At 31.8% G+C, this 27,776-nt stretch overlaps 3 protein-coding genes and 1 non-coding gene across 6 annotated transcripts; 1 reads left to right on the forward strand and 3 right to left on the reverse strand.

The window, feature by feature from the left end:
* The first annotated feature begins 10,481 nt into the window (after window positions 1-10,481).
* LOC146938391 (Bifunctional inhibitor/lipid-transfer protein/seed storage 2S albumin superfamily protein) lies at window positions 10,482-11,265 on the forward strand. The gene is made up of 2 exons (XM_085752358.1): window positions 10,482-10,848; window positions 11,097-11,265. Exon 1 carries the CDS (start codon window positions 10,536-10,538, stop codon window positions 10,845-10,847), a length of 312 nt encoding a protein of 103 aa, XP_085608484.1. The 5' UTR covers window positions 10,482-10,535; the 3' UTR covers window position 10,848; window positions 11,097-11,265.
* A 461-nt stretch (window positions 11,266-11,726) lies between these two features.
* Window positions 11,727-17,327, reverse strand: NHX3 (Na+/H+ (sodium hydrogen) exchanger 3). Of its 3 annotated transcripts, XM_085752355.1 has the most exons (14): window positions 16,913-17,327; window positions 15,925-16,043; window positions 15,744-15,841; window positions 15,589-15,648; window positions 15,111-15,157; window positions 14,830-15,021; window positions 14,533-14,579; window positions 14,314-14,380; window positions 13,849-13,949; window positions 13,666-13,767; window positions 13,248-13,392; window positions 13,090-13,152; window positions 12,657-12,740; window positions 11,727-12,454 (listed from the first exon to the last, which is right to left on the reverse strand). In XM_085752355.1, exons 1-14 carry the CDS (start codon window positions 17,099-17,101, stop codon window positions 12,167-12,169), a joined length of 1,602 nt encoding a protein of 533 aa, XP_085608481.1. In that variant the 5' UTR covers window positions 17,102-17,327; the 3' UTR covers window positions 11,727-12,166. The 3 variants fall into 3 exon arrangements, with proteins under 3 accessions (XP_085608481.1, XP_085608482.1, XP_085608483.1); XM_085752356.1 differs by lacking the exon at window positions 13,666-13,767; XM_085752357.1 differs by lacking the exon at window positions 15,925-16,043 and having other exon boundaries at window positions 15,744-15,891; window positions 16,913-17,037.
* Window positions 17,328-19,930: 2,603 nt separating this feature from the next.
* LOC146938393 (U5 spliceosomal RNA) lies at window positions 19,931-20,047 on the reverse strand. The gene has a single exon (XR_015033896.1). It is a non-coding gene; the product is annotated as a U5 spliceosomal RNA (small nuclear RNA).
* A 384-nt stretch (window positions 20,048-20,431) lies between these two features.
* LOC146938394 (glycerophosphodiester phosphodiesterase GDPDL3-like) lies at window positions 20,432-25,123 on the reverse strand. Its single transcript, XM_085752354.1, has 9 exons — window positions 24,897-25,123; window positions 23,469-23,762; window positions 23,199-23,320; window positions 22,597-23,101; window positions 22,372-22,410; window positions 21,947-22,231; window positions 21,716-21,846; window positions 21,121-21,604; window positions 20,432-20,861 (listed from the first exon to the last, which is right to left on the reverse strand). Exons 1-9 carry the CDS (start codon window positions 24,991-24,993, stop codon window positions 20,665-20,667), a joined length of 2,154 nt encoding a protein of 717 aa, XP_085608480.1. The 5' UTR covers window positions 24,994-25,123; the 3' UTR covers window positions 20,432-20,664.
* Window positions 25,124-27,776: the final 2,653 nt, after the last annotated feature.

Consider the following 27,776-nt stretch of genomic DNA (forward strand, 5'->3'; position numbering starts at 1 on the left):
GAGTATTGCTTTTTAGGCCCCCTCCATTCCAGCAACTTCCATTCAAATCATAGATGGTTGGAAAAGGACTTCTAGGCAACGGAACCTCTCAGCCCCAATTATGATAACTTGCCCGTTCATAGTTTTTTTTGAATTGAAGAACTTCTCTTTGCAGTCTCAAGCTCTTGTTCATAATCCAAGGCAACAAGAACAGAGGTGGTGAACAAGAAGCATTAGTGTTGCCACATTATCTACTCTAGATAATTATCACCAAATTGACCTCTTAATAATCTTACATGTCTAACCTCACCAAATATACAATACGAAGAGTTGATTGATGAATTTGCTTCAGTAAATACGCATAGGAAGTCTCGTTTTAGTGCGAATGAAGACTATTTTTGAAGGTATTTGCCTAAACTCGTTTTATATTATCTATTGCTCTTTTAAAAAAAAAATACGTTTTGATTTTATCACTGGCCTCTTTTCATTCCTTGAGCCGAGCCTCCGAATTCTTGGGGACGGCCCTGGTTGTAGTAGTAGTATATATAGGACCAAATAATGAATTGATGAAATGTAACGTACTTAGTTGGTAGTACTTGATATTTGATAAACCACTTGTGTAATTCTATTTAAACTATTGCTCTTCAATACTTGTAATATCATTGCTCATTTCTCTTTTTCTCTCTCTTAAATCATTTCATTCATGCATTAATTAACACTAAAGCTTTCGAAATGGCTGGTTCATCAGAAAACTTTGATCAAATGCCGCGAGCATCGCGGTCACTACTATGTTGAGCTACGTGAGGCTACTGCTAGTCATAGACGTCGAAGGGGACAACAAATGAAGTTCGTCATCAAGCTCCCGACACTTGCTCTCTTCTTGGCATCTGTGGCCGGAAGAGAAGCACCTGCTTTCGCACCTGCACCTGCGCATGTGGCGACCAGACATGTGCCATGGAGCAGGCCAGCTCATCGATGATACTCCACCAGGCCCAGTTCCACACAGCAAGAAGTCCAGCTTCAAGTTTATTTTATCTATCATCTGCTCCGATGATAAGGAAGTTGGATTATTACTTCAATTTGAAAGACCATATTGAAATGTATATGAATGCTCACTTATATGTGCTAGAGTATATTTATTAAGTTTCTTTTGGCGTTTTCTTAATAATACTTCAATGACATTACTCCTCTTACCTACCAACTCTTTATGTCTGACCTCTTAATAATACAATACATAAACTGAATGTCTGTTCTGCATTAGAGAAAGAAGAGAAGATTACTTGAGTAACAAGCTACCTAGTGTTAACTAGCTTACAAATGAAGTTCATCATCACCATATGCATCCTGACACTTGCTCTCTTCCTGGCATCTGTGGCCGAAAAAGAAGCACCTGCTTCCGCGCCTGCACCTGCGCATGTGGCTGGGAAATCGGGAGTGATAATCAACGGATAATCTGAGGCTGGGGGAAAGCCTCGGCTATGCCCCCTGGGCAAGGCCATCAAAATTAGGAAGACACAGATTATAACTGATTTCATCATAGTAATTGAATAAATCTTTTCGACAGAATTGTTATGATTGTTTTTTAAAACGTCGAAGGGGCCACTGCTTTCATTCCCATATTCTAAATTTCTAATCAAGAGAAATATTCCACAGGTATGCCAATTTTCAAACATATTTTCTTCAGATTCTTTTGCAAATATTTAGGATTATAAGTGTTACTCTTTTTTTCTATATATATAGTAGAACAATTTTTTGAATTTCTCACTTTGAGACTTTGAGTTTCTCTTTAGAAGTATTAAGTTTTGTTGCTTCTCTCTGTTTTTCTCTTGATTAGAATATGAAGGTCATCATTTACACTTGCTATCTTCCGGGCAGTTATGGCTGTGAGTGGGTGCGCGCGTGTGCGTGCGTGCGAGCGCGCAGACGCACACATGTGTAAGTTTGAACCCCTTATCTAAGATCTTGTCAACACCACTGTTTGCAGCCAGGACTGACAACAAGTTGAGGCCTAAAACAATTTTTATTATGTGGCCTTTTACAATAAAAAAATAACATAAATTTTACAAAAATAAATAAAATAAACTCTAGTTTTGTTGGGGTCAAGAGTTAAACCTTAAACAAAGAAACATGAAACCTTTGCTTTTATCAATTCAACTTGGGAAATGTTCATTCATAAATTTCATATTATATATTTATAAGTAGCTTCAAATATTTTGAGGCCTTCTTTGAACCTAAAAATTTGAGGTCTAAAGTCCTTGGTTGGGCCATGTTGCCCTTAAACCGGCCCTGCCTGCAGCACGCTAGGGAAAGAGGTAGCTGCGGCGCCCTGTCCCAAACAAGTCCCCTCACATCCTCACTTCCCTATTGTACTCATTGATGATGCTCCCCCATCTCCGCACATGGTCAAAAAGGCCAGCTTGAAGCTCATCTTAATTACTCTTGCAATTTCTGGTACCTGTCTTGGACTACTATTATATTTATCTTTGTGCGTTTATGATGTAATTAATAATATATATTGTTAATTGTTAATTGATATGAAACTCATCAAGGCTGAAAACAAGTCTTGAAGACACATTGTTTGTGATCCTATTTTGTGCATGCCTCCTTATAACTGAGTACTGTTCTATTCTATTAGAAATTATTTTAATCATCATTGGAGATACAAGCAAGAATTTTTATTGATCATCACTCACTATAGCATGCATCACTACTCTAAATCACTTTTAACCGCATTCAATTCTAAGTGGTTCCATTTATTGATTTACACATTCATTTCCATTTGAATCGACATTCAATAACTCTTTTCAATATGACATGTTAATGTTGTATAATTAAACATCCTGCTTTCTGGCCAAAGAACAAAAAATGCTGCACATTGGCTTTCATATATGTATCTATTTCTTCACTACCAAAAGTGTTTAAATGGATCGTTTGATGTGACAATTGAGAACATAAGATAATTTTTATCTCTAAAACTAAATGCATGTTCACAATTCAGTCTCCAAGTTTCATCTCTAATTAAGAGAAAAATTTGGTATTAATATTTCATCTCTAATATTGCAATTTTTCAAAACTAAACTTAACAGTGCAAACAACTTTACAAAATAAAATTCCTTCAAAAAAAAAAAACTTTACAAAATAAAATAACAAGATTCTTCAACATAAACACAGTTTGAAAATATTTTAAAAAGTTGACAAATACAATACCCATCAACAAAAAGTGGATAGAGTTACTCATCTAAGTTTTTTGTTTTTTTTGAAGGAACTCATCTAAGTTGACATCAATCAAAATAATTTATTTATCTTTTACTATTTATGTTATAAAGTTTTGATTGATGCAAACTTAAGTAAGTATAACTCTATCTATCATTTATTGATGGATAAATAAGAATTTTTCATTCAAAATTCTTAATCAATCACACTCATAAACAAATTCAAATATTTATCATACAAACCTAGAAAATCGGATTTCATTGCAAAAATCTCATAAAAAATAATAAGATATTGTCATTTTATAACACAAAGGATTAAAACAGGACAAAAAAAGATAAATACGAAAGTGTTATCTGAAATTAAGTTAAGGGATAAATTGTGTAATTTTTCTTTATAATTTTTAGATTTTGTGAGAAGCTATTTTAACTGACATCTCATTTAGGGTGTGTTTGGTAAAAATAAGTCATAAGCTAGCTGATAGCTGAAAAGCTAGCTTATAGCTGGTGGCTGATGACTGATAGCTTATAGCTGAAAAGTTAGCTTATTAAAATTAAAAGTGTTTGGTAAAATTAGCCGTTAAAGTAGCTGATAAATATAAAATGACATAAAAGGACATGCTTGTTTAATTTTTTTAATACCATATATAGAATTTTTATTACTTAACGCATTTATTATTAAATATTTAAATATATTTCAAATTACTTTCATCTCCAAAATCATAAATATATTTATGAATTCAATCGACTTTTTTTATTTAACAATTTTTATTTTATTTTTATGAATTTAATCTAACTAAACTTTCTTCACTATTTATTGTAAATTTTTTAAAAATAATATAAATTATGAGCAAGGTTAAAAAAACAAAAAAAGTTAAATGTGACAACATGGTAAACGTGAGTTGCCCATGAGAACATGGGTAGTTATTTTTATTATAAAAAAATAAAATAAAATCAAGAAAAGGTTAAAATTGGAAAAAAAGTATAAAAAGCTATAAGCTATAAGCTAAAAAGCTACTTGGATTAGCTTTTTAAAAAACGCTATAAGCTAGTGAGAAAAGCTTTTTACCAAACACATCTCATTCTATCAAAACAAGCTTATAAGCTAGTCCAACAAGTTATAAGCTAGCTTTTTTATGTTACCAAACACAGCCTTAGACTTTTTTGTTTTTAAACTATCTTTTTAAGAAGTTACTACCAACAAGATGATAAAACATAAACTTATCCATGCCAATTCCAGCTGGAACATTTTGTTACTTGTATCAATCCATCCCACAACTTGTGTCTCCTCATTTCCTTCATGTCAAACAACAAACTTTACCCATTTACAATTACAGTACCGAACAGATAATAAAGTAGAGTTGACCCAAACTCAAAAATACATAAATTGTGGTACAAACCCTAACCACTAAACAACCTCAATACAAATACAAATGCCTATAGATAGGTAAGAGCCAGAAACTCATAGCTTGAAACAACATCCAATAATCATCATCTCCCATCACATGAACCATAATTTTAAAAATTTCACATTCATCTACAAATCATCATCTCAGTTAATGTTACAAAAATCATCAATAATCATCAAATTTTGTGATTTTCCCTTACACCCATTATCTACATACCCACTGCAAGCAAATATGGGTTGAAGTTTATGGTTGTTTTCCCTTCATACCCATTTTCGATTCAAGAAGCAACAAAAGAAAAATTTATGGTTTTTTTTTTTCTTTCTTCCCTTCATACATATTTTATAGGAGGCACACATATATGTACCAATCAATATCAATTAGAATATTGGTATCCATCTCATCACATATGTATTTATTTTTTTTGCACTTTTCTTGTCATATTCCACTTCAAATAAAATCTTAGGTATGCATCCATTAGTGTTGTATCAAAACTAAGGCAAAGTTTTAGCAAGGGTCGTTTTTAGAGGCCTTAAATATAAAGAAAATGACCCCTTACATAATAAATCATAAAATTTGTTAGCTCATTGTTGTGATTTTATTAACTCTTGATTTCATTTTTTTTTTTTTTTTTTGCTTTCCACTACTAAATAAATATTTTTTTAGGCAACATTTGAAAATAAATCAAATAATCCACAAACACCAAAACAAAATAAAATATCATAGAAGTATAGAACTATATCGCATACTAAGTAGACTGAAACTGAACTATATCACATACGAAGTAGACTGAAACTTTAGTACCTAAGAATAATAACACCAAAAAATTAAAAGTATATCAACACGTAATTAATTAAATCTTAAACTGTTAGATGCAAAATTCTGCAATGTTAAACTCATTAACAACAATAATACATGATACAAAATTAGTGTTAGACTTTTTAGAGGAATCATAAATATAAGAACTCCTTTGTATCCTACAAGTACATCATTCCTCCTTTTAAATGCTATAAGTATCTATTTTTTTTAGGGAAAAATTCTATAAGTATCTCTAACAAGTTCATTATGATGATACATGAATGTGTCTCGCATGATCTTGCATTATCAAATTCAATTATGCAATCCTTTCAATCAATTCAAAAAAGTTGACATTAATATATTGATATGATTTAATTTTTCGGAACCTTTGAAAGACAAGATTAATATTAATTTCCCTAGTAGGTCCATTTTCAACTAAAATATAATTTATGTTGTTTTGAAAATTATCCAAATTTATTGAATAATAAATATCACCAATATTTTTACTATTAGTGAGGCACATTATTAGGAACAAAGAGCCCAAAAAAATATCACAAATTTCTTCAATAATAATTTTTTTACACATTATTAAGAACAACCAAATTTTTTTTTTATTTTTTTTTTTATAGAGAAGGTGTGCACAGAAATCTTTGTGCTATGTGGTGGTACATACAACAAATTGTGCCAAAAGGGCCAAAACCAATAACAGAACTTAGCACAACCCTTCATCATATCAATGTATGAGGTCTTTCTATGAAATTTACTATATATACCCCCATAAACAAAATATTTATATATACACCCCCCTCCTTAATTTTTTTTTTGGGCCCTTTGCCGACAAGGGCCTTAGGCCGTCGCACCCCCGGCCTATGCCTAAGGCTGGCCCTGGTTTTAGCATATTTGCTTGTAGTGTATTGACCCAAACATGGATGTTACACTTTCCATAGTGGAAGTGAAAAACCCCACAATCCACATCGAGATGTATCGGTCTCTGGTTAGTGAAATGGTTCATATTGAAAAGGATTCTTAAGAAAGAAAGATTATATCATAGACCTTATACCGTAAATATCATGTTGAAGCATTTCAGCAAACACCTTTTGAGCATAATCTAGCAAGCTTGGACTTGCACATAAATGTTCAAGTTTCATAGATTATTCTCACAAGATGTTTGTTAAAATGTCTCGACCTAATACATACAATGTAAGGTGGGTGATCGAATCTTTCCTTTCAAGTCTTGGAGTTGTTCCACTTAGCAAAGCTAATACATCCGATGTGATTTTTCGTTCCATTGTGAAAGAAAAGAACAATCATGGTCGGATCAATACGCTACAAGTAAGTATGCTAAAGTTTTTTACTTTTGTTTGGATCCATAATTTTGCTTAACCAGTTTTATCTTATTCAAATGTGATTTTAAATGATGTGCAATTATCTTTTAAACATAGATAACTTACATATATAAGTTCAAATCAAACAAATTCCTAAATACTTGCCAAGAGAAGCAAACTGAACAGATCTTTATAATTTACACTCAGATTTCTCAGCCGAACACTGTTGTTTCGCTGGGAGAACTTCAAACTTGAACTCTTGACTGATTCCAAATTCTCCACAAATTAAAAGTTCAGTTTCAATCACATTACAATCTCCCAATTTTACTGAAAAAGTCGTCTCGTGACAAAATCTTCGCTTGAGTCTCGGATAACTCCACCACCCCATGCATTTAAACCACCATGATTTACAACGTCATCACAATTGAATTTAATCCAATCTAATGGTGGACATGCCCAACAGGTTTATGATTCTACACAATCTGCCACTGGTTCGGACTCGTGTTCTATTCTCAAATTAAATTATCTTTTTAGTTTATATTTTTTTTTTTTAGCAAATCTTTTTAATTTATATAATTCTTACTAAATATGTATAATGGAAACTCCAAAAACAAAAGTTGATTATTATATACGTGAAAACTTTGTATATAATATAAAAAGACATTTGTAGGCTTAAATAATGATAAAATTTGAGACCTTAAAGCTCTTACTTTACTTGCTTTGCGTTTAGGTCGACCCTGATATCTTTGCATTTCCTTCATTTCATGTTTCATACTTCAAATATCACTTACAAAAATAATTGCTTGCCTAATACATACCTAAGATGTGAGGAGAGTTTCCACAACCCAATTTGTTAAACTGAACAAAAGTAACTATTACATTTATTTATAATTTAATTAGCAAAATTAATGAGATTTATTTTTTGAAAGAGCAAAATTAATATGTACACGGGCACTTGGATCTATTTTGGTTTTTGTCTTATGTCCAAGTACCATACGTATCAATCAAACAAGTCTTCTCTTAGGCAACGTGCTAGCTGTCTCAATAAATTGTCACAAGGTTCTCTTTCAGCTTGATTTCATAAATCTTTTTTTTAGAGGGATTTCATAAAACTTAGTTACTGTGAAAGTGATAAATAATACTATTATCAACTTTCTTGGCATGCAATCTATAGCAGAACTCAGACTAAAAAATAATAAGATAACTTGTATCTAATTGTGGTTCCAATGTTACTTGTGTGTAATACATCTGAAACCCCATTAAGAACATATTGATTCGGGGAATATGCCAATTACAAAGTAATTATTCAAATTGTTATATAAAGTGTTCAACTCTTGGTTGTTGACTTTTTTATATTCATTCATGAAATAACCATTCACGTTTTGGACAGAAATTTTGAACTTTCAAGGGCGTTAAAGAGTTATAGCATGGCTCACACTTAATTACATAATGAAGTTAGAAGGAGTCTTCCACGAAATTGAAGTCCTCATTGACTCTTGAATAGATTAGGTAGGAATGGTCAAAGGGAGATAGTGCTCACACATTTAAATATGGAGAAATAGGATATTCGAGGTTCGAATCCCAATAACATGCAATATCCCTACCAATTGAGCTAAGCTCACAGAGATTTATTTTATGAAATTTACAATGGCTTCAAGCGGAAACATTTTGATGTAGATAATTTATTTTTTACAATAAACAAGAGCTTTTTTTTTAGGAACAATAAACAAGAGCTTAACATTTCATAAAATAGAAAATATTACAAACAACTAGTGTTAACATTGAAAGGGTATTTTCGAACAATTTTGAAGAGCCAATACAAGAGAAATAGCCTACTAATCATAAATTGCAATACAAAAAAACTTTGCAGACAAATATGATAATTTAAGACAAATTACATAACCTAACAACTCATCCATCAAAAATTACAAGCAACTAGTGTTAACATTGAAAGGGTATTTCCGAACAATTTTAAAGAGCTAATACAAGAGAAATAGCCTACTAATCATGAATTGCAATACAAAAAAACTTTGCAGACAAATATGATAATTTAAGAAAAATTACATAACCTAACAACTCATCCATCAAAAAATTCCATCTTCTGACAAAGGAGATGCTTATTACTACTTCAGTCCCTAATTATAAGACCCTTTTAAGAATTTTTTTTGTCCATTTTTATAAGCCCCCTTTGCTATTTCCAACTACATTAATTATTTCTTTACATACATGCCCCTATTTATTATACATCTTTTTCTTCAATCAGCAATAAATAACATGTTGAAAACATAAACTAACATGGTAAAATTGTAAAATCAATAGTGATTACAAACAACTTTAATACAAATATCCACTACCTTAATTCCCGTGATTTTGGCAAAAGGGTCTTATATATAAGGACGGAGGTAGTAATTATAAAGATGAGAGACAATTTTTATACCCATCCTACCATATCGGCGATATTAGCATCCACATTTGTGCACAGTAGGGGTGAAAATGGGCTAGATTGGGTCAGACATTGTAAGACATAAACATGACCTATAATTTTTTTGTTTAGTTTGAGTTTTTTGGGTTTTCTCTTTCTTTTCAAAAAAACTCATGAACTCATAAACTTGTCATAGACTTACGAGTCTATACGAGTTTGTAGTTTACATGAGTTTACCTAAGTCTACCACCAAAATAATTCTATGTGCGATTTCATTCGTTTTTACCTTCTAAACTCATAAACTGGTACGAGTCTACTCACGAGTTTGACAACCCTGACAACATGTGTATAGCGTCTCAGATTAGATTCCATTCGTTTTAATAGAAGGTATCCCTAGCATTGAATCAGACCAAACAAAATAAATAATAATACTAATTAGTTTTAAACAAGGGTTAAATATGTTTTTTATCCCTATAAATATATCAACTTTTCATTTTAGCCCCTCTAATTTTTTTGTTAAACTTTTAGTCCCCCAAAAGTTTTTGATCACCACTTTTAGCCACTACTTTTTAGTCAACTCATGTCCAACCTTCATATTTTTAATTAATTTTTTCAAAAATGGATAGAATATCAAGACAATCTCTCAAAAAAAAAAAGAATATAATTTTTTAACAAATATATGAATTAAATATTTTTTTATGTTTTTGGTGCTTAAAAATTCATATTTAACTAATGTTTTGTTAAAAAATTCTTTTTTATTGGAGAGATTGTCATAATATTCTACACGTTTCTAACAAATTTCATTAAAAAAATATAAAGGCTGATATGATGTGACTAAAAAGTATGGACCAAAAATAATGATATTTTTTTTTGAGGGACCAAAAGTCTAACAAATTTTTTAGACAAATTTTTTAGAGGGATTAAAACAAAAAGTTGATATATTTATAAGGACTAAGAACATATTTAATCCATTAGATAATAATGATAATTTCTCAATCCGCTCTCCACGAATTTGTCATATACACTATCGAAAACGTGCTTCCTATAAGCCCTACGTAATTTGTGACGGATCGAGAAATTACCTTTAGATTCATGCATTGGCAAAGTCACTGGAACAATTTTTGTTTATTAGCAAACAGGCCAGTTCAAAGTTTGTTTTGTTGTGGTCAACATCTCATTGTGTAAACCTATCCCGTGACCTATCGAGTAAATTCACATGACACACCTAAAACCAAGTGAATCTAAGTAAAATAATATTGCAACTAACACACCTAAAACCAAGTGAAGCAATGTAAAATAATATTGCAACTTGCAACAAAACCCTAAAGTCTAAAACTCCATTATATATAAATTAACATTATAGCTTGTTAATAACCTAGATTAGCTAGCTAGAGCTATGACAAAGATTAATGTCAATGCTTTGGTAATGAATTTGCTAGTTTTTGTAGCATTGCTTATTGCATTATTTGGTGGTGCCAATGCTATTATAGTATGTAACATTGACACAAATAAGCTAGATGTATGCCATGATGCAATAACTGGGAAACGCCCTCCAAAACCAACTACAAAGTGTTGTGCACTTATTAAAAAGGCTGATTTGCCTTGTCTTTGCAGATACAAGTCACTCTTACCTGCACTTGGAATCAACCCTACAAAAGCTTTGGCCTTGCCTAGAAAATGTGGTCGAAAAACACCACCTGGATGTTGAGGTAACCTTGAATAGACATTGATACAAATATAGCTTTAATATTCATATTTTGTACTCCTTTTGACTTTAATTATAAGCAAAAACTTTACTTTTTAGATTCATTCAATAATTAATGTATTTGATCTATAATACAGACCACATACATTAGTTATTTAATAAATCTAAAAAATGAACTTTTGCTTATAAGTAAGGCCGGAGGGAGTAATATACTGTTTGGCGACTCATTTTTTTTCTTTTTCTTTTTCGCAGTGAATTGAAGAAATTTTTGAGAACCACTTGCTTTTAAAATGGTTAACTAAGCATCCTCTGGCCTCTCAAATAAATGAATAATGTATTTTGAATGTGTTTACCTTTTCTATCTATTTTATGTATTCAAGATGTATGATGTATCAGATTCCTATGTATTAGATTTCATAAAGTTATTTGATGTACTAAAATTTAAAGATAACAAGATGTATTTCTCACTCATTGACAAGAAATGCAAGACATTTGTATCACTCCCTTTACACCTCAATCTTCCACCTATATTATTAGAAATTGAATTTTAGACTATAAACATAATCGACTTGTAAGGTAAAGACTATTTACCGCTTCAATACTCATTTGACACATACATACCCGTCCACACTCATGAAGGGACATGGATGCCGGAATAACTAGGATCATAACATAGTTTTCCGTGCCAAGGATTGAACATCAGAACCGTTGACCATTTCCCGTAGAATAACGTATATCTTGACCCAATATAAGAGATCTGAGGTAGACTTTTATATCGAATCCCCCGTTCTGTTATTTCAACTATCTCAACATATATATATTTCCCTTATAAAATATTAAAAGGGTCTTGCTAACATATGCCCTTAGGACAAATGTTAGAGATTCTACATATAACAAGTATTTATTGAGAGAAATTAATTCACATAAGATATTCAATTTTTTGAGAAATAAATAGCCACAATTTCAAATACAAAATTTCTATTTTTAGTACATTAACATGTGGCACATGTCAGCAATTCCCTTTTTTTATGACTGTAGATAGAACAAGTATTGATCAACCAAAATTATTTCCATAACATGGATTAACTCAAAAGGTGCGATATTACTAATTTGCCGCATCATCGATCAGTAAGAAACTATCTACTTCTGTATAAATTTGCACTTATCTGTCATATTCATCACTGCCTCGTTAGTATATTCCAAAACAGCGGCATTGAATGCTCGTGGCAGATACTTAATCTTCAAAACTGGACTCAAATGGATCATCATTTGTTTTTCAAGTGCATCTCTTAGATATCCATATGATTTGTCATTTTGCTTTGCTAACATTCTGAATGGTTAGCGCGGGGTCCTCCAAATAAAGGTCTCATGTAGGAATCATCAAATCTCCTCCAATAGTAATGTATGGTGTACACAGGACTTTCTAATAACATGGATAAACTTTCCTTGGCACGGCTAATGTTGGTTGCTGTCGACTCCTCAAAGGATAGCAAAGGTAGATTCATGTCCTCGACGGGTGAGGTTGATTCTTCATGGCTGTCATTTACCCTTGTTGTTGCATGATGTGGAAGAAGATATCTTACAAGTGGTTTTGTTAGACAACCAAACACCTGCAATCATTTCGGTGATATATATGTCAATTATTTAAAATTGAAACATCATAATAAGAATGACCAAGATTTAAGATGTTATCAAAATCCGTCCAAGATTTGTAGATAGAGCTTATAAAACCTAGACAACCCTTCACTTCACGCCAGTTTTGTAGGGCTGAATTTGACTGTAAATCGAATAATAAGAATTGCAACTACTCACCACTGTAGTGAAAAGAACAATAATAATGGTGATTGTAATCATTGTCGCATTAACCGGATCAGAAGTAACCCCCGAGTATGTGAACTGCATAAACAGAAAGATGAGAATTCAACGGTACCTCCTCATTATGCTACACCAATATTACTCATGGCTACATGAATGTAGGAGAAATCTCGATACATGAACGCATATTTATTTTATGGGTTTTGCTAACAAGTGCCCTAAGGGCATTGTTTAAGGAATCCAAAAAAAGAAACTATGTCTTGAAAATACAAGTCAAACACTTTTTAAAGTCATAACCGTACAATTTTCAATGCAAAAATTGCTACTTTTAGATGCTTAAACAATGCCATTAGGCACTTGTTAGCATTTTCCTTATTTTATAAATTTCACTCTAATTACAATGTCTAAAAATAAAATTTCATGTGCATGCCTGTTTGAAAGCCAACGCAATGGAGACTGCTCCCCTCATTAGGCCAGCCCACCAAATGATTATCTGAAATAATTCGCCAAAACTTTAGAAACCAATAAAAAATCATTTTCTCAGGTAATTGTAACACGAAAAGTATATCACAAAACATGTTCAATAACCTGGTGTCCGAATGTAATACTCGGTGTTTCTTCAGCACGCCTATTCATATAATTGGCAAGTGCAGAGAGGGGGAAAACGAATGCAGCCCTCCCAATCAATATTAAGAAGATCAAGCAACTGTAAATTCCCATCAAATTTCCAAATCTGCAAAGAAGTTGACAAGAAAAATATTAAACGAAACAAAGCTATATAATACCAAGGTGATATGTCACGACTCACAATGTATCTTGGAAGTCAGTTAGAAGAAGATTTCAGAAATACAACATAACATCACATCTAATCTTTTCTGATCTCAATCATTTTTTTATATTTCAAACTGAAAGAACATAATGTAAGAAAATAACAAAGTGATGTTGAAGTCGTGTTGCATTAGTCATAAGGAAACTAATTGTGCCGAGTTGTAAAAAGTAACCGTACTTTAAATGGGTCATCCTCCACTTTTCAATGTCAAGGGCATCCATACCCACATAAAGAAATATGAAGGTTTCCGCAATAAACGACATTGTTGCGAACACGTGCCTGGAGAAGAGAAACTAAAATCAGAAATCTCAGACCTTTAGTCTGGAAGTTACTAAAATCTTCAATGGATTAGCCAAATACCTGGTTGTTATTCTTGAAATTTCAGTCACATTATGCCATGCATAATGTGACATTGATATTCCACAAAAGAAAACAGTGAGGATTCCACTTAGTTCAAGTAGCTGCATAAATTTTTTCAGTTAAGATGGAATGTGAAAAGGAAAGTATCTAAACTTAATAAAGCCAAGTGTCCAAAAGCTTAAGCGACTTCATGTTGACCGATTGCAAACTCGTTTAGGGTCTGCTTGAATTGACTTATTTGAACTTATCCACCGACACAAACACTTGTGAGTGTGTGTGAGAGAGCTTATGAAAACAACTTATAACATCCATATGCTTTTCAAGCTTATGAAAACAAGTTATACCTTATACATAAGAACTTATATAATAAGCGCTTAATTAAGCTATTTATCCAAAAGGGCCTAATTCCTTCGGCTTGTAATGATGGAAAATCAATAAAAGACTAAATTATTGAGAATGTAATACCTCTGCCAACATGTAGGATAGGTATGCCATTAACATCATCAATGAAATTTCACGAACGCTTGAATGTCTGCAGGCATATGCAGGAAGAAATTTGTTAACCTCAAATTTTTACTTCCTCAACTCCAGAGTATGAGGTGTAGTTACTGAACTTTGATGTTCACATTTCAAATCATTCTGGAAATACCATTTTGGAGAACTTTTAGAGAGTAATATACATACCTTCCAAAGCTTAAGGCTTTCAAGATATATGCTGTGAGAAGTCCAGTCTGCATAAAACATGAATTCAATTAAGTGAATAGGATTTCCCGGGAACAAACTATGAGCGGAGTAAGAGATAAACTCTGTAAACTTCATTCACAAATTCTTCTCCATGTAACAGGTAACATATCTAGATGCATGTGAATCTAATGCGATCGACTAATTAGATACGTTATTGGAAGCCATGAAATCAGCGAATAACATTTCATAAAATAACTTGTTAAATTTTTGCATACAATGCTCATTAACAGGACTCACAACGACTCCAAGAACAGTGCTTGTTGAGAACAGATACAAGAAATCACCAAGAACACGCAACGTCTTGCCATTAAGTCTTGAGACATCAAGCTTTTGCACCGCATTGAAGAGTACCACTGATGTTGCATCATTTACCACGCCTTCCCCAAAGACTAAGCTGTATAGTAAAGGAGTCTCGTCTTGATGGAGAACCTACAAGAGTTTTCAGATGAAATGTTAATGCACTAAGATCATGTGGATATATAATTAAACGAATAAATCCATTCACCAATATAACTAACCTGTAGTGTACAAACTGTGTCAGTTGAGGAGAAAATTGTTCCTAAAGCTGAATCGAATTAAGATAAGAAAATTACCATCCAAATATGATATATATGGATAATTTTAAATACGAGTAAATATCCAAGTTGGTCCTTGAAATTGTTGATAGCATCAACCTAGTCCCACATTATCAAATATTCCAAAATGATCTTTACAATTTCAAAATAATAATTAATTTCATCTCTTTGTCTGCGCCAGTTATCAAATGGATCCCTCCCTGACATTACCAATTTAATGTCATTCTAGTCCCTACAAATACCAATAGAGGAACAAGTTTGATTAAAATTTTGCCATTTCTAGAATCATTCTGAAATACAAATAATGTGAGAGAGACTAGATTGATACAAACGTACAATTTCAAGGACTAATACAGATGTTTACTCTTATAAATACTGCTTGTGATTTTGCATAATATTTAGATGATGCAACTACTCTCACCAAGAAAATCCCGCGCTGTCAAGTGATTGAAGTTCAACTTGGGGAACAGCAACATGCTGCCTAGGTGAACCAAATGTAAGGTGAATCCATGAAAATCATCATAATGATAGTGCTATAAATTTCATGAGGAAAAATAAGAGATTAATAATCATTACCGCCAGTAATAATAGACGTGGAAATGAAAACACCGATTACACCAAACAGCATGATGGTTAAAAAGTTATGGAAGAACTGTTTCTTCTTCACCTGAAATCTGTTAGGAAGGGTAACTCAAAAACATCAAAGTTTGAACTTCAAGAGCACCTGCAAGTATAACACAATGAGAGAAAGTTGTACCCTGCATTGAATATTATCGGAGGAAGAAGATATATGAAGAATAATTCTTCATCAAATGTTAGGATGTGAGAACTCTTCCCCTTAGTGACTAACAAGAGTATTATTCCAGCAATGAGTCCCTACCAAAGACAGCATGTTAGGAGGCAAAAAGTATATCATTTGACAATGTATATCCCTCAGCTCACCAACCGATCTGGTTGCTTGGGACTCAAGTAACAATAAAAAGGTTGCAACTAAGGAGTTTAAAAAAGGTATGCGACCGCGATTAGATTATATCTCTGCGACCGCACTGCAATCGGATTTTAGGCAATATCAAGAACAGTTATGTGAATGTGATTAGCCGATTATCACAATCGATCGCAACTGCGATTTAAAACATTGATTGCAAGTTTGCAACTATGTAAACAAGGTAATCCTACACTGGTTCTTGACAAGAAGGATATATATTACTTAAATAGAAAGTTCTTTATAATTATACCAATTTGTTTATAATTTCATCATCTTCATGTAATATTGATTAATTTTCGATACAATTATATAAAGTTAAGCTTTCAGATAGATGTGAGATGGTAATGTTCTTCCCCTCACACCATACTTCACTATTTTCTCAACCATTACACATACACTTATAATAATCTCATTATTTCCATGATATGCAAAATTGGTGTATATATTTAACAAGAAAGGCCAAAAATTCATCTTAATCATCCCCATCTAAATTAAATTTTCAAAGATTACTAATTAACAACATATAATATAGGTGTGTTCTTCTCAAGGTCCTACGTTTTGATTTCCACGTGTCAATTTTAATGGACTAGTACATACAGAGTTTTGCTATGGTTTTAAACGAGGCCTTGAAGATGGTGGGATTGGACCCCTCATATTAATCGGTCATTGGACCGAATTTTGTAAAAACATCATATAATGCATATGCAATAACACAAACAAGAATGATTGAAAGAGAAATTAGAGGTTATTTGTTTCTTACAACAAAAATGGCGACAATAGATTCATTAATCCATCGACTTTCTTCAAGCAAATGACCAATGACCAAACATAGGCAAAGAACAGCTACAAAGAGTGTCATTGGCACAACTTGTGCATGATCATGAGCCAAATTTTTTTCCACATCAGATTTCATCAAATTAAGTGCAACCATCAAGCTCATCATTCCCATTCTTAACGTTCAATTCTATCTATCTATGTTCTCTAACAATTCATCTCTCTCACTCACACTAACACTACCTTTTATAATAATTGTTTGTATTTGTATATGGATAAAATTGGTGTCAGAGAATCTGCACCAACACAAAGGTTGATGTTATTGTTGGATGCTGTTTTAATGAAGTGAATCTGAATGAACACAAAAGTCAAAAACTGAAACAAACAAGCACACTGATCGTGTGTAATGGCAAAAGATGACACGTTTTATAAGACTGCATGAAAAAAATAACGTGTCACTTTTTACACAATCATGACAAGGTTAGTTAATTTATATACTTTCATTTTGTCATCTACTGAAATTGTTATTGTTATCAATAAAGATGATCATGACATCACATAAACACTCGTGTGATCAGTGGTTTGTCTATTATTCATGTCGGCCAATATATTTTTGGGAAGAGAAGTGATATTTTGACAACTACTTTTTGATAACTTTTGGACAACTTTCTCTTTCATACTCATATGATGTTGTTATCCTCTCTCTTCCTTTTTCTCTCTTCATTGTTTTTGACCAATAAGAAGTGAGAAAAACAAGGTTGTCAACAAAGTTGTCATCAAATGGATGTCAAAATATCATTACTCTTTTGGGAATATAAAGAAATCATCCTTAAAAAAATGTTATCTAGTTGGAAATTTTATATGCCAAAGTTCAAAAATATATTAATTTCAATATGGAAATTTTAAAAAGATATCAACACTTGAAAATTCTAGAAAAAACATATAAAAAAAAAAAAATAGTAACGACGGTGGATAAAAATAAGATGGTTATTATTTTTTTTTAAATATACAAAAGTTTAAATTTAGTTGGCCTTCATACATAAAAAAGCATGTCTCAAAGGTTCGACGAACTCTCGTTAAAAAATTCTTATGTTGACTATATCAGTTGAACCTAAATCGTTGTGGGATACGAGTCACACTTGGCAAGTGGGTCACTAATGATTACTTAATTCATATTTACAATGATATGAATATTAAGGCTGTGTTTGGTAACAACAAAAAGCTAGCTTATAGTTTGTTGAATTAGCTTATAAGCTTGTTAGATCAAAATGTGATGTGTTTGGTAACAAGTTTTTTTCGTTAGCTTATAGCTTTTTTTGAGAAGCTATTTCAAGTAGCTTTTGAGCTTATAGCTTGTAGCTTCTTATAATTTCTTCCAATTTTAACCTTGTTAATTTAATTTTATTATTTTTATATAGAAATAAACCACCCACGTTCCCACTAATTGCTTACGACAACCAACCTCACTCACAGCTAGTTATGTATGGTTTTCTATATTTTTTTGTTCTCTTTTTTTTTTATGACCTTCCATTTAATTCACATAATATTTAATTTTAAATAAAATATATAATAAATAAAAAGTGAAGCAAGTATAGTTAAATAAAACTCGTCAAAAAATGAAAATTTGTCGAACAAAAAATGTCAATTGAATTCATAAAGTACATTTATTACTGTGAAGATGAAAATATTTTAAAATAAATTTAAACATTTAAAAAGAAATACATCAAGTAATAAAAATTGTATAAAAGATTTATAAAAAAAAATAAATAAACATGTCCTTTTACGTCATTTTATATTTATCAGCACTTCAACAACTAATTTTACCAAACACTTTTTTATTTTAATAAGCTAACTTTTCAGCTATAAGCTACCAGCTATCAGCCATCAGCTATAAGCTAGCTTTTCAGCTATCAGCTAGCTTATCAGCTATCAGCTAGCTTATCAGCTATCAGCTAGCTTATAGCTTATTTTTACCAAACACACCCTAAGAAAAAAATACAGTTTTTGTGGTTTATTAAAGAATTGGTTTTTTTGGATAATTTCTCATGTAGAAATTTAATTGCTTCTTTCAGTTATTTTTTTAGACTAAATTATCTCTTTTTAATTATTGTTAGAGACTTTATGCATTTTGTGACAGTGGTTTGGATAGAGAAAAAGTTGTCCCAATTTTCATTTTAAAAGTTAAAAATTGATTTAATTTTCCTCATGAGCTAAATTGACCTTCTCAATTTTTCTCGAAGACTAAGTTGAGCATTGATTGTATGTTTAAATAAAAAATTTAAAAGCAAGAGGATGTTAAATAAAAAGTTTAAAGCAAGAGGATGTTAAATAACAAGTTTAAAGCAAGAGGATGATGCTTCTTCGTAATATAAAATCTAAACTCAAATTGTATTGGAAGATTTTGGACGGTTTATATAAATTCTTCAAATTTGATATATATTATTATAATATTTTTAAAATTAACAATAAATAGGAATTTATCAATCTCTAAAAAAATACTTCTTTAAAAATTGTGAAAAATTTCTCCTTTTTCTTTTATATTTTCTACCTCCAAAATTCTCACATACCCTCCTCGCAAAACACCCAAACAAAACTTTAGATTTAAGATGGGTATATGATTATCAATAAATGGATGAGAGGTTGCACAATAAAAATGATGTGATACGTCATTTTCCACATTTACTCATTTGTATCACCCCACTATTAATTATACACCACCCACTTTCTACCAACAAACAATACTCTTCACATTAACAGGCCCATCCCCTGCAACTGTCAAATTCACAGCAGACCCAAAAACTGGACGATTGCTTTTCTCACGTCCATTGTTTTCTAGAAACACATAGAAATGACCAAAAACATTTCAAAATAAACCTTATTGTAAATCTTGAGGAATTATTTAAGCCAAAAGAATCATAACATATACGATTTAAAAATGTTATTTAAGCCAAAAGAATCAAATTAACATACATCATATGATTTAAAAATTATACTTATATCGCAGAGCCCTCGGTGAAGAGGGCTCTTTCAAAAATTAGCGTATGCCGCTTAAAGTGACGCGCACACGGTATTCTTTAGTAAAAGGCGAAAGAATAGTTCGCTATGTGCTCATCACACGGCTCCGTGATTTTGAAACATGAGAGGCGCTTTCATTTTATAGGTCACCAACATACTTTCAATTATGAAATAACCGATGTGGGATATATATTCATAATCATAACAAGAAAAGTATCATCTTGCTAGTTTTACATCTTTACCATATAGTACTCTTTCTTAAATATATAAACCAAATATTTTTGTATTCAATTTCATCTGATAGCATGTGTTCATTGTAAAATGCTATAAAACTTTGATTAATTAATTTATAGTATGTATGGTAATTGATATATTTAATTGATACTAAAACAAGGGTAACTGTAAAAGACCTTGTATATGTTACTAGTTGAGATTTGTCTCTAGACCAAATGTGCTGTAATTGTTGTAAAATTTGATAGAAGCAATGAAATTTTATCTCCACAATCCAAAAGAATTTTATTGACAATGAAATGAAGCTATTTGGATAATCACATCTTACAATAAAACAATCATAATAAGACAAAAAAAACATCTCATAAAAGAAATCCTTGAATTCCATTTCAAACAATGGAGCACTCAAGTTAAAATTGGCATGTATGAACACTACATTTCCTTTCCTCTTTGCTTTCTTTATACTGTGATGGTGGCAGGAACTGCTACTATTCAACGAGCAGCGCCGGAAATTGAAAACTTTCCAGAAACACTAGGCAAAGGTGGTTCTGTCACATTGCTGTCATTTAAGACCGGAAGTGGAGGGGAAGGTGGCGGAAGGTCTAACTTAGGTATTTGTTTTAAAAGTTTTCCAGGTGGAATAGGGCTTATATAAGGTGCTTTTTTCGCATGCTTCAAACACCTGTTCTCTGCAAGAAATAGATCAACAAACCAACAATCATGTCAGAATTGAAATTTATCGAGACTAAAAGTATACTTAAACCAAAAAATTTCATATACTATAACTGATTTAAATTTAAACAAGAAACTGTTATTTAAAAATCTCGATCAATGGTAGACGATTTCAATTTTTGTTTTCTTATAATTTCCTTGTTGAAGTTTATCCAATGTCATTTTTCCAATTACCTTATTCAAGAAGCAAAGTTTTATAAAGAATTTTATACTTACTCGTGTATCGAACAGCCGTCTTAGGGAAGTCAGTAATAATGCCATTAACCTTAGCTCCAACGACAAATGAATTAATCTCGACAGATGGATCTGAGTAGTAATCCCATGCTTGAGATACAAATTCATTGCTGAAAGTTTCTACATAAACTGATAGCTTAAATGATTGCAGCCTTGCTACAGTATTTGTAGAGTTGACAAGAAAAGCTAAATTTTGAGTAAAAACAGAAGTCTTTTCTAGCACAACAGAATCAGCAAATTTTTTGATGTCATCGATAGCTTTATCATCGGCATCATGAATATTCTCATCAACCTTGTAAACCCTTTCATATTTGGATTTGTCCTTGAATATCTTAAGTACTGAGCTGTGTGTTGACTGAATCATAACTTTACGAGATTTTTGTTTATCATAACCTGCTTTTTGTAGAGCATTAAGGACTGCATTGGTTACGCTTAATCTCCGCTTTGATGCGAGATATGCAGCATTCTGATAGTGAAATAAAAATGACATTAACATAGCATAAAGGGAATTGATCAAGGTGTTAATCGCTCGTTATATCACTATGAAATATTTAATCAATATCTAGTAAGAACTCACCTCGATGCTGATCAAGACTCTAGAGCCTTTGGCCAAGGACAGAAAATCAGACAAGGTTACAAATTTCCCTTGATTTTTGAATTTCGGATTCCGGAACAATGCATATTTCGCATAAGGTTTCAATATTGAGGCTGCAATGAAATAACAAGAAATAATGCATAAATCAAAAGGACAAATGCTAACCAATATGATACATAAGAAATAAGCATTCAAGAAAATCATTCAACTTACGAGTCAATGTTTTGATTTCATTCCAAGTCAAGCTAAATGTATATATGCCACTGCCATTTTGAATCTCTGGAATAATCGCTGTGCGGTTTCGGAATTTTGTATCAACAACTGTTGTACTCGTTGAAAGATCTATTGAACTTAAGCAAAACGGTATTCCATCTTTGGACAATTGAACAGGACAATCAATTACATCTGCTCCATCTGATTTAGCTTTCTTATATGCAAGATCGGTGCAAGCTGGATAGTCTCCACTCGCTCCATATTTTGTGATAACCAAAGTTTTCACTTTAGCAAGAAAAAATAATTCATGAGATAGGAACATTTCAATAAAGGTTATTTGAATATTATGCTACCTCAAAACAACATATAACTTGTTTAAAATGAAGAAATGAAATGTGTCCATGGAGAGTTCAAATAAATTATACCTTGTTTTTTGGCATTTCTTCCTACGCCAGCATAGCAATCTGCAGAAGGAATTGCCAAAATAATTTATGACAACATTAGAAAGGTGTGGCGAATGAAGGTTAAGGAAATTCCAATCATATTTACGCAGTGAGATATGATTGGATGCATGTGTAAGACTTTTTTACACCGACAATGTATATCTTTAAAAATTTAAAACTAATGTATAGAGAAGATACAAAACTTACTTATGGCTGCAGACGGAGTTACTGGGAAATCAGACAGAACACCATCAACAGAGAAGTTACCGTTGTCGATGAAAGACAGAACCTCGGCCATAGGATCATAACTGAAATTGTAGCTGAATGGAACATCATTAACAATATCTGTAACAAAAACTTTCAGACCATGCTTATGAGCATCTGAGACAAGAGAAGTATGTTGACGTAGATAAAGTTCTGAGTCTACAGGCCATATATAGCTTTTTGGAACAAGAATTCCGGAAGCAAATGTTCTGATTAATTTGAGGTGTTTCAGGAGTGCACCATAAGTTTTGTTGGTTGTAGGTTCAATTTTGTATTGATCTAGAAACCTGAAGACCGTGACAGTTTTTTTAAGACTTGATTTTGTTCTTACTCTTTGCAAGAAATTCGCGTTAGGCGATGAGATGTAACCGATAGATACTTTTTCAGCTGAAAGAGAGTGAAGATATTTCTCTACACTCAAATTGTGATGCTTGTAGAATGTATCATGCTGCGTATTATTTTGAACGTTAAAAGTTAATGTCAGAATCACGAAGTTAGGACCTGATTGAAACAAAATAATATATTCCATTTCATTTCGTCATTACCTGAACGTTTAACCATAGGCCTGCTGATGATGATTTTACCAATTTAGCGACATTTTCAACACTGAGAATGTAATAGTTACTTCCATCAAACTTTGGAGTGCGAGAATACACTCCTTGAACAACTGTCCAAGTAACAAGAAAATCATCAGTGCAGAAATTTGCACAGGAAAGAATCTGCTTCTACGATGAATGAATACATTCTCGAGTTGGAACCTTGTTAACTGAGTCAAGACAGAATTTTATAATTTGAACGAGAAAAATAGGACTTACGCGAGACTATTTGTAGTTCTTTGAAGCTGAAATCAAAAGAAAACCATCCGCGAGTTGGAACCATGTTAACTGAGTAATCCTTAGCTTTGCCAGGGTAAACAACGGAAATGTCAGTGGCATTGTCAAGCTTGATGTCTGGAAAACAAATCCCAACTCCATCCTTTGTCAGTTGCAAGTCACACCATAGAGTGATGTTTGGGGAACCAGCTTTTAGTGCCAAGTTATAGGAAGCTAAACTTGAATCTGGAAATATTCCTGAAAATCCACCGCGCGCTATTACCACGGGTGGTGATCCTGCACAGCATACCGAACAAGCATCACAATTTGTACAATATTTTAAACAGCGCGACCTTAATTTTGGCCATGGCATTAGTCAAAGTTTCTATTGAGGCTGCTTCGGCCGTATTTGACCGCACTGTTTCGGAATATCAGGAATCACGATATGACTGTGACACATGACTTAAGGACTTTGCATTTTTGTATACATCTTCATAGACAAGGTACAATTTCTGACATTTGTTTATGAAGAACACATCTTGCAACAAAATTTTACTACTCTTTAAAAGCTGAAAAACATTGCAGTTAACATTATAAACATATCATCTTGTCTTATGGAATCATAATGTAATATCTTAAAATTTGAATCCCATATATCAACAACAGTTAAGCCAGCATTGTGTAAGTAACGATATGACCGCATCACGGTTGTGAATCAAGACTTTGCATTTCACTATACATCTTCATAGACAAGGTCTAATTTCTGACATTTGTTTATGAAGAACACTTCTAGCAACAAAATTTTACAACTTTTTAAGAGATGAAAAACCATTATTATCATTGTTAAAGAATTGTCAAAACAAATGTTTATAAGTGAGGGCAATCCTCACCTCATAAGCCAGTTTTGTGGGGGTGTGTTACACCCAACCATAAATTCTATGATTCGGTAGGTCACCTGCTATCAGGTTTTTCAAGACCAATAGTGTTGGGCGTGAGGGTGTGTGTTGAAGAGTCCCACAGATGTTGAGAGATGACCTCAACAAGTGTTATAACTGTGGGCAGTCTACACCTCATAAGCCGGTTTTGTCGGGTTGTATTAGGCCCAACCACAAATTTTAAGCAACATATCATCATGTCTCTATGCAATCATAACCTAAATGTCTCAAAATCTTCTCGTTTAAAGCCCATATATCAACAACAATTAAGCCAGCGTAGTATAGGACTTGTTTAAATATGCTTAAAAAAATGTTAAATTTCCATACATTCATTTCTCTCTTTTAATTCAATATAATACAATGGCTTACTTACTCTATAAAGAAAGAAACATTGATGATTCTACATTGCCATGATAATTGCAATAAAAATACATACATATATGTATGAATGTATGAAACATTAGAAAAATGAATAGAAGCAAAATTAGAAACACACCTTGCAATGTTTTCCATCCAGATACCAATGCTACAAACAATGTGCAATGAAGAACAAGCAGAAGAAGTAGATGAGGGAGAGCCATGAACTTCCACATATAATTCTAATCAACAAAGAAAATCCTTATCTAGGATTTTAATTAATGATATTAAGAAGCTAAGCAAACATATATAAACTTATAAAAAAAAATTAATTATGAAAACATAAAATTGAATGACTTATAAGTTATAACTTATAAGTATAATAGAACTTATAAACTATAATGAAGTTGAGTTGTTTGTTTCCACAAACACCCTTATCACAAACTTTGGCATTTTTTTTGTCTCCATTAGAAGTCAACTATGAAGAAATGTCAACAATACAGGTATTTTGGCAGTGTATAAAAAAATATGTGATGCCACGTTATTCCTGTTATGATAACGCGGTTTTTATACATGCCTTCAACTATACGTTAGTATTACAGCTTGTAAAGTTTATCATTTAGTATATGATAAAAAATGAGGATAACAAAATTTGATGAATTTGAAGATAGAAAATGTGATGTTGGATATGATAGAAGAAAGATTTATTAATTAAATGGTGAAGACTGAAAACTCGTTATGTAGTACTGTTGCAGCTAATAATTGCTGCATTTATTTCTGCATTTAATAATTACTGTTGAGGGTACCCTTTGCTACCAAAATTAAGTAGATCCCACAAATTTATTCTAAATCTTTGGATATCTATGTTGGGCATCTGGATTTAACCAGGTACACAGCATGCTTAAGGGTCACAGAACATTAATAGATGTAATTGTATAATCTAATAAAATAAAATGTTAACCGGTGCTTTCGAGACATTGTTTGAGGAAGGAAATATATTAGGTATTGTATTGAAAATTGTGTACTCAATTTTTTCACAGTCAAAAAAAATATCATTTTCAATTTAAAACTTTCTTTTTTGACTTACTTAATCAGCGCCTCGGACGCATGAGTTAGTATCAACATAAATAAATTCATTTTTAGTACTTAAATGGATCACACGTGCATACATTATTTGATTATAATTTTTTTAATAGTTGTACTTAATAAGCATTAAATCTCTTCAATCTAAAATAATCTTTTTTTTGATCAGGCAAAAATAAGACTTATATTAACAACGAAACGTCGCTTCTACCGCACAAGGTGTGCTAAAAGGAAGCGACCATAATTACAACAAAAGTTCGATCAAAAGTGGAATAAAAACTTCATTAGCTGCTTTCATCCACCAGTAAAAATGTATTTATACCTTTTCAAAACACTGATGAATAGAAATGTCGGTGTTATTAATCCAGAATAATTAATAAATTTCATACCAATTTTTTAAATTAAACTCATTAATCAGCTATTAATATTTTTATATCTTTATTTGTCAAAAAAAAATATTTTTATATCTTTATGTTTTATTCTCTTAATACTCCATTTGTCCTCTTAAAAAAAATAATCCTTTAGTCCCTTATTAGTCATAAGTCTCTTTAACTAATTTCACACATATTAAAAAAAGTTTGTAGCGTAGTTAATATGTCTAGTTTATGTGTAAATTTTACTAAATTGTCCTTTATTTGCATAGGTACTTATATTTAGAGACTAGACTATTTTTTTAAAGGAGGCTTATAACTAAGGACGAAGGGAGTATCAAAGATGTGTCGGAGTCCCGCAAAATAGGGAATGCTTATTTCAATCAGATAAATATGCTATGTTTGATTTTCTTTTGAGTATACTACCTCCATCCCTAATTATAGGGCCCTTTTAAAAAAAATTACTATTGTTCTTACAATTTTATCCTTTAAGAAATAGAATTAGTCTATGTTTTCAGCATAACATTTAATGTTGATTTAAGAAAAAGATATAAAATAAATAGGGGTAGGCTGGTAAAAAATTTAATAATGTACTTGAAAATATCAAATGCGTTTATAAAAAGAGACAAAAAAAAATCCTCAAAAGGGTCCTATAATTAGAGACGGAGGTAGTTTTTGGGAGTGGAGGAAGTATTATTTTATGTAATAAAATAGCTAAATGTACTCTCTTCGATCACATTTATAAGCATAAAAAAATATTTTTTAGGTTCATTGAATATATAATGTATTGGTCTATATAGTTAATACATTAGGTATTAAATGAATCTAAAAAATATGACCAGATGCAGTAGTTACAATTGATGTTATTTTGAAAGGGTCTCAGCGCACTCTTTAAACATCCTAAATTTAGAAATTATTCTTCAAAAAAGTCAAATGTTACAAATTTCAATGCATTGATTACTTAGATTTTAAAAAAAAAAACGTACTATTAAATGTGCTTAAAGAGTACCTCGGGGAACTAGTCACATTTCTCATATTGAAAATAGCATTTCCCTCCGTTCTTTTCTTTTGATGCTTTAGAAATTCAACTATATTTTAAAATATTTGATATTTTAGTATATTTAATATTGTTTACCCTTATAGAAAAACATACCATAAAATTATTAAAGGAGTTATGACCACTGACTTATCACACGTGAATTTAATCATAAATAAGGACTTGTGCCAGGAGCTAAAACGTCAAAAGATAAAAAATAGAGGGGGTAGAAAGAAGAAGAACATACGTGAATGATTGCTGTAATTTGGCTTACTAGTCGAACATACTAGGTCAATCAATCTCATATTATTTTTTTAATGAGGGAATCAATCTCATACCATGTGATGTGAGTAATAATGTTTACACATATGGGAGAACTTACCAAGTCAAATTACAATACAATGTTTGTTTTGAAAGATTTAATCAACATTAATCACAAGATTTAAACAACAAGCGACAATCAAAATAGAAGCCTTGAAAGTGACTAGGAGAGATGTGTCATTGGATTAGTAAACAACAAAGTCTTATG

The sequence above is a fragment of the Medicago sativa genome, chromosome 3, assembly GCF_051527215.1.
Source record: "Medicago sativa cultivar Bolivia chromosome 3, Bolivia_mono, whole genome shotgun sequence".
Lineage (NCBI taxonomy): Eukaryota > Viridiplantae > Streptophyta > Magnoliopsida > Fabales > Fabaceae > Medicago > Medicago sativa.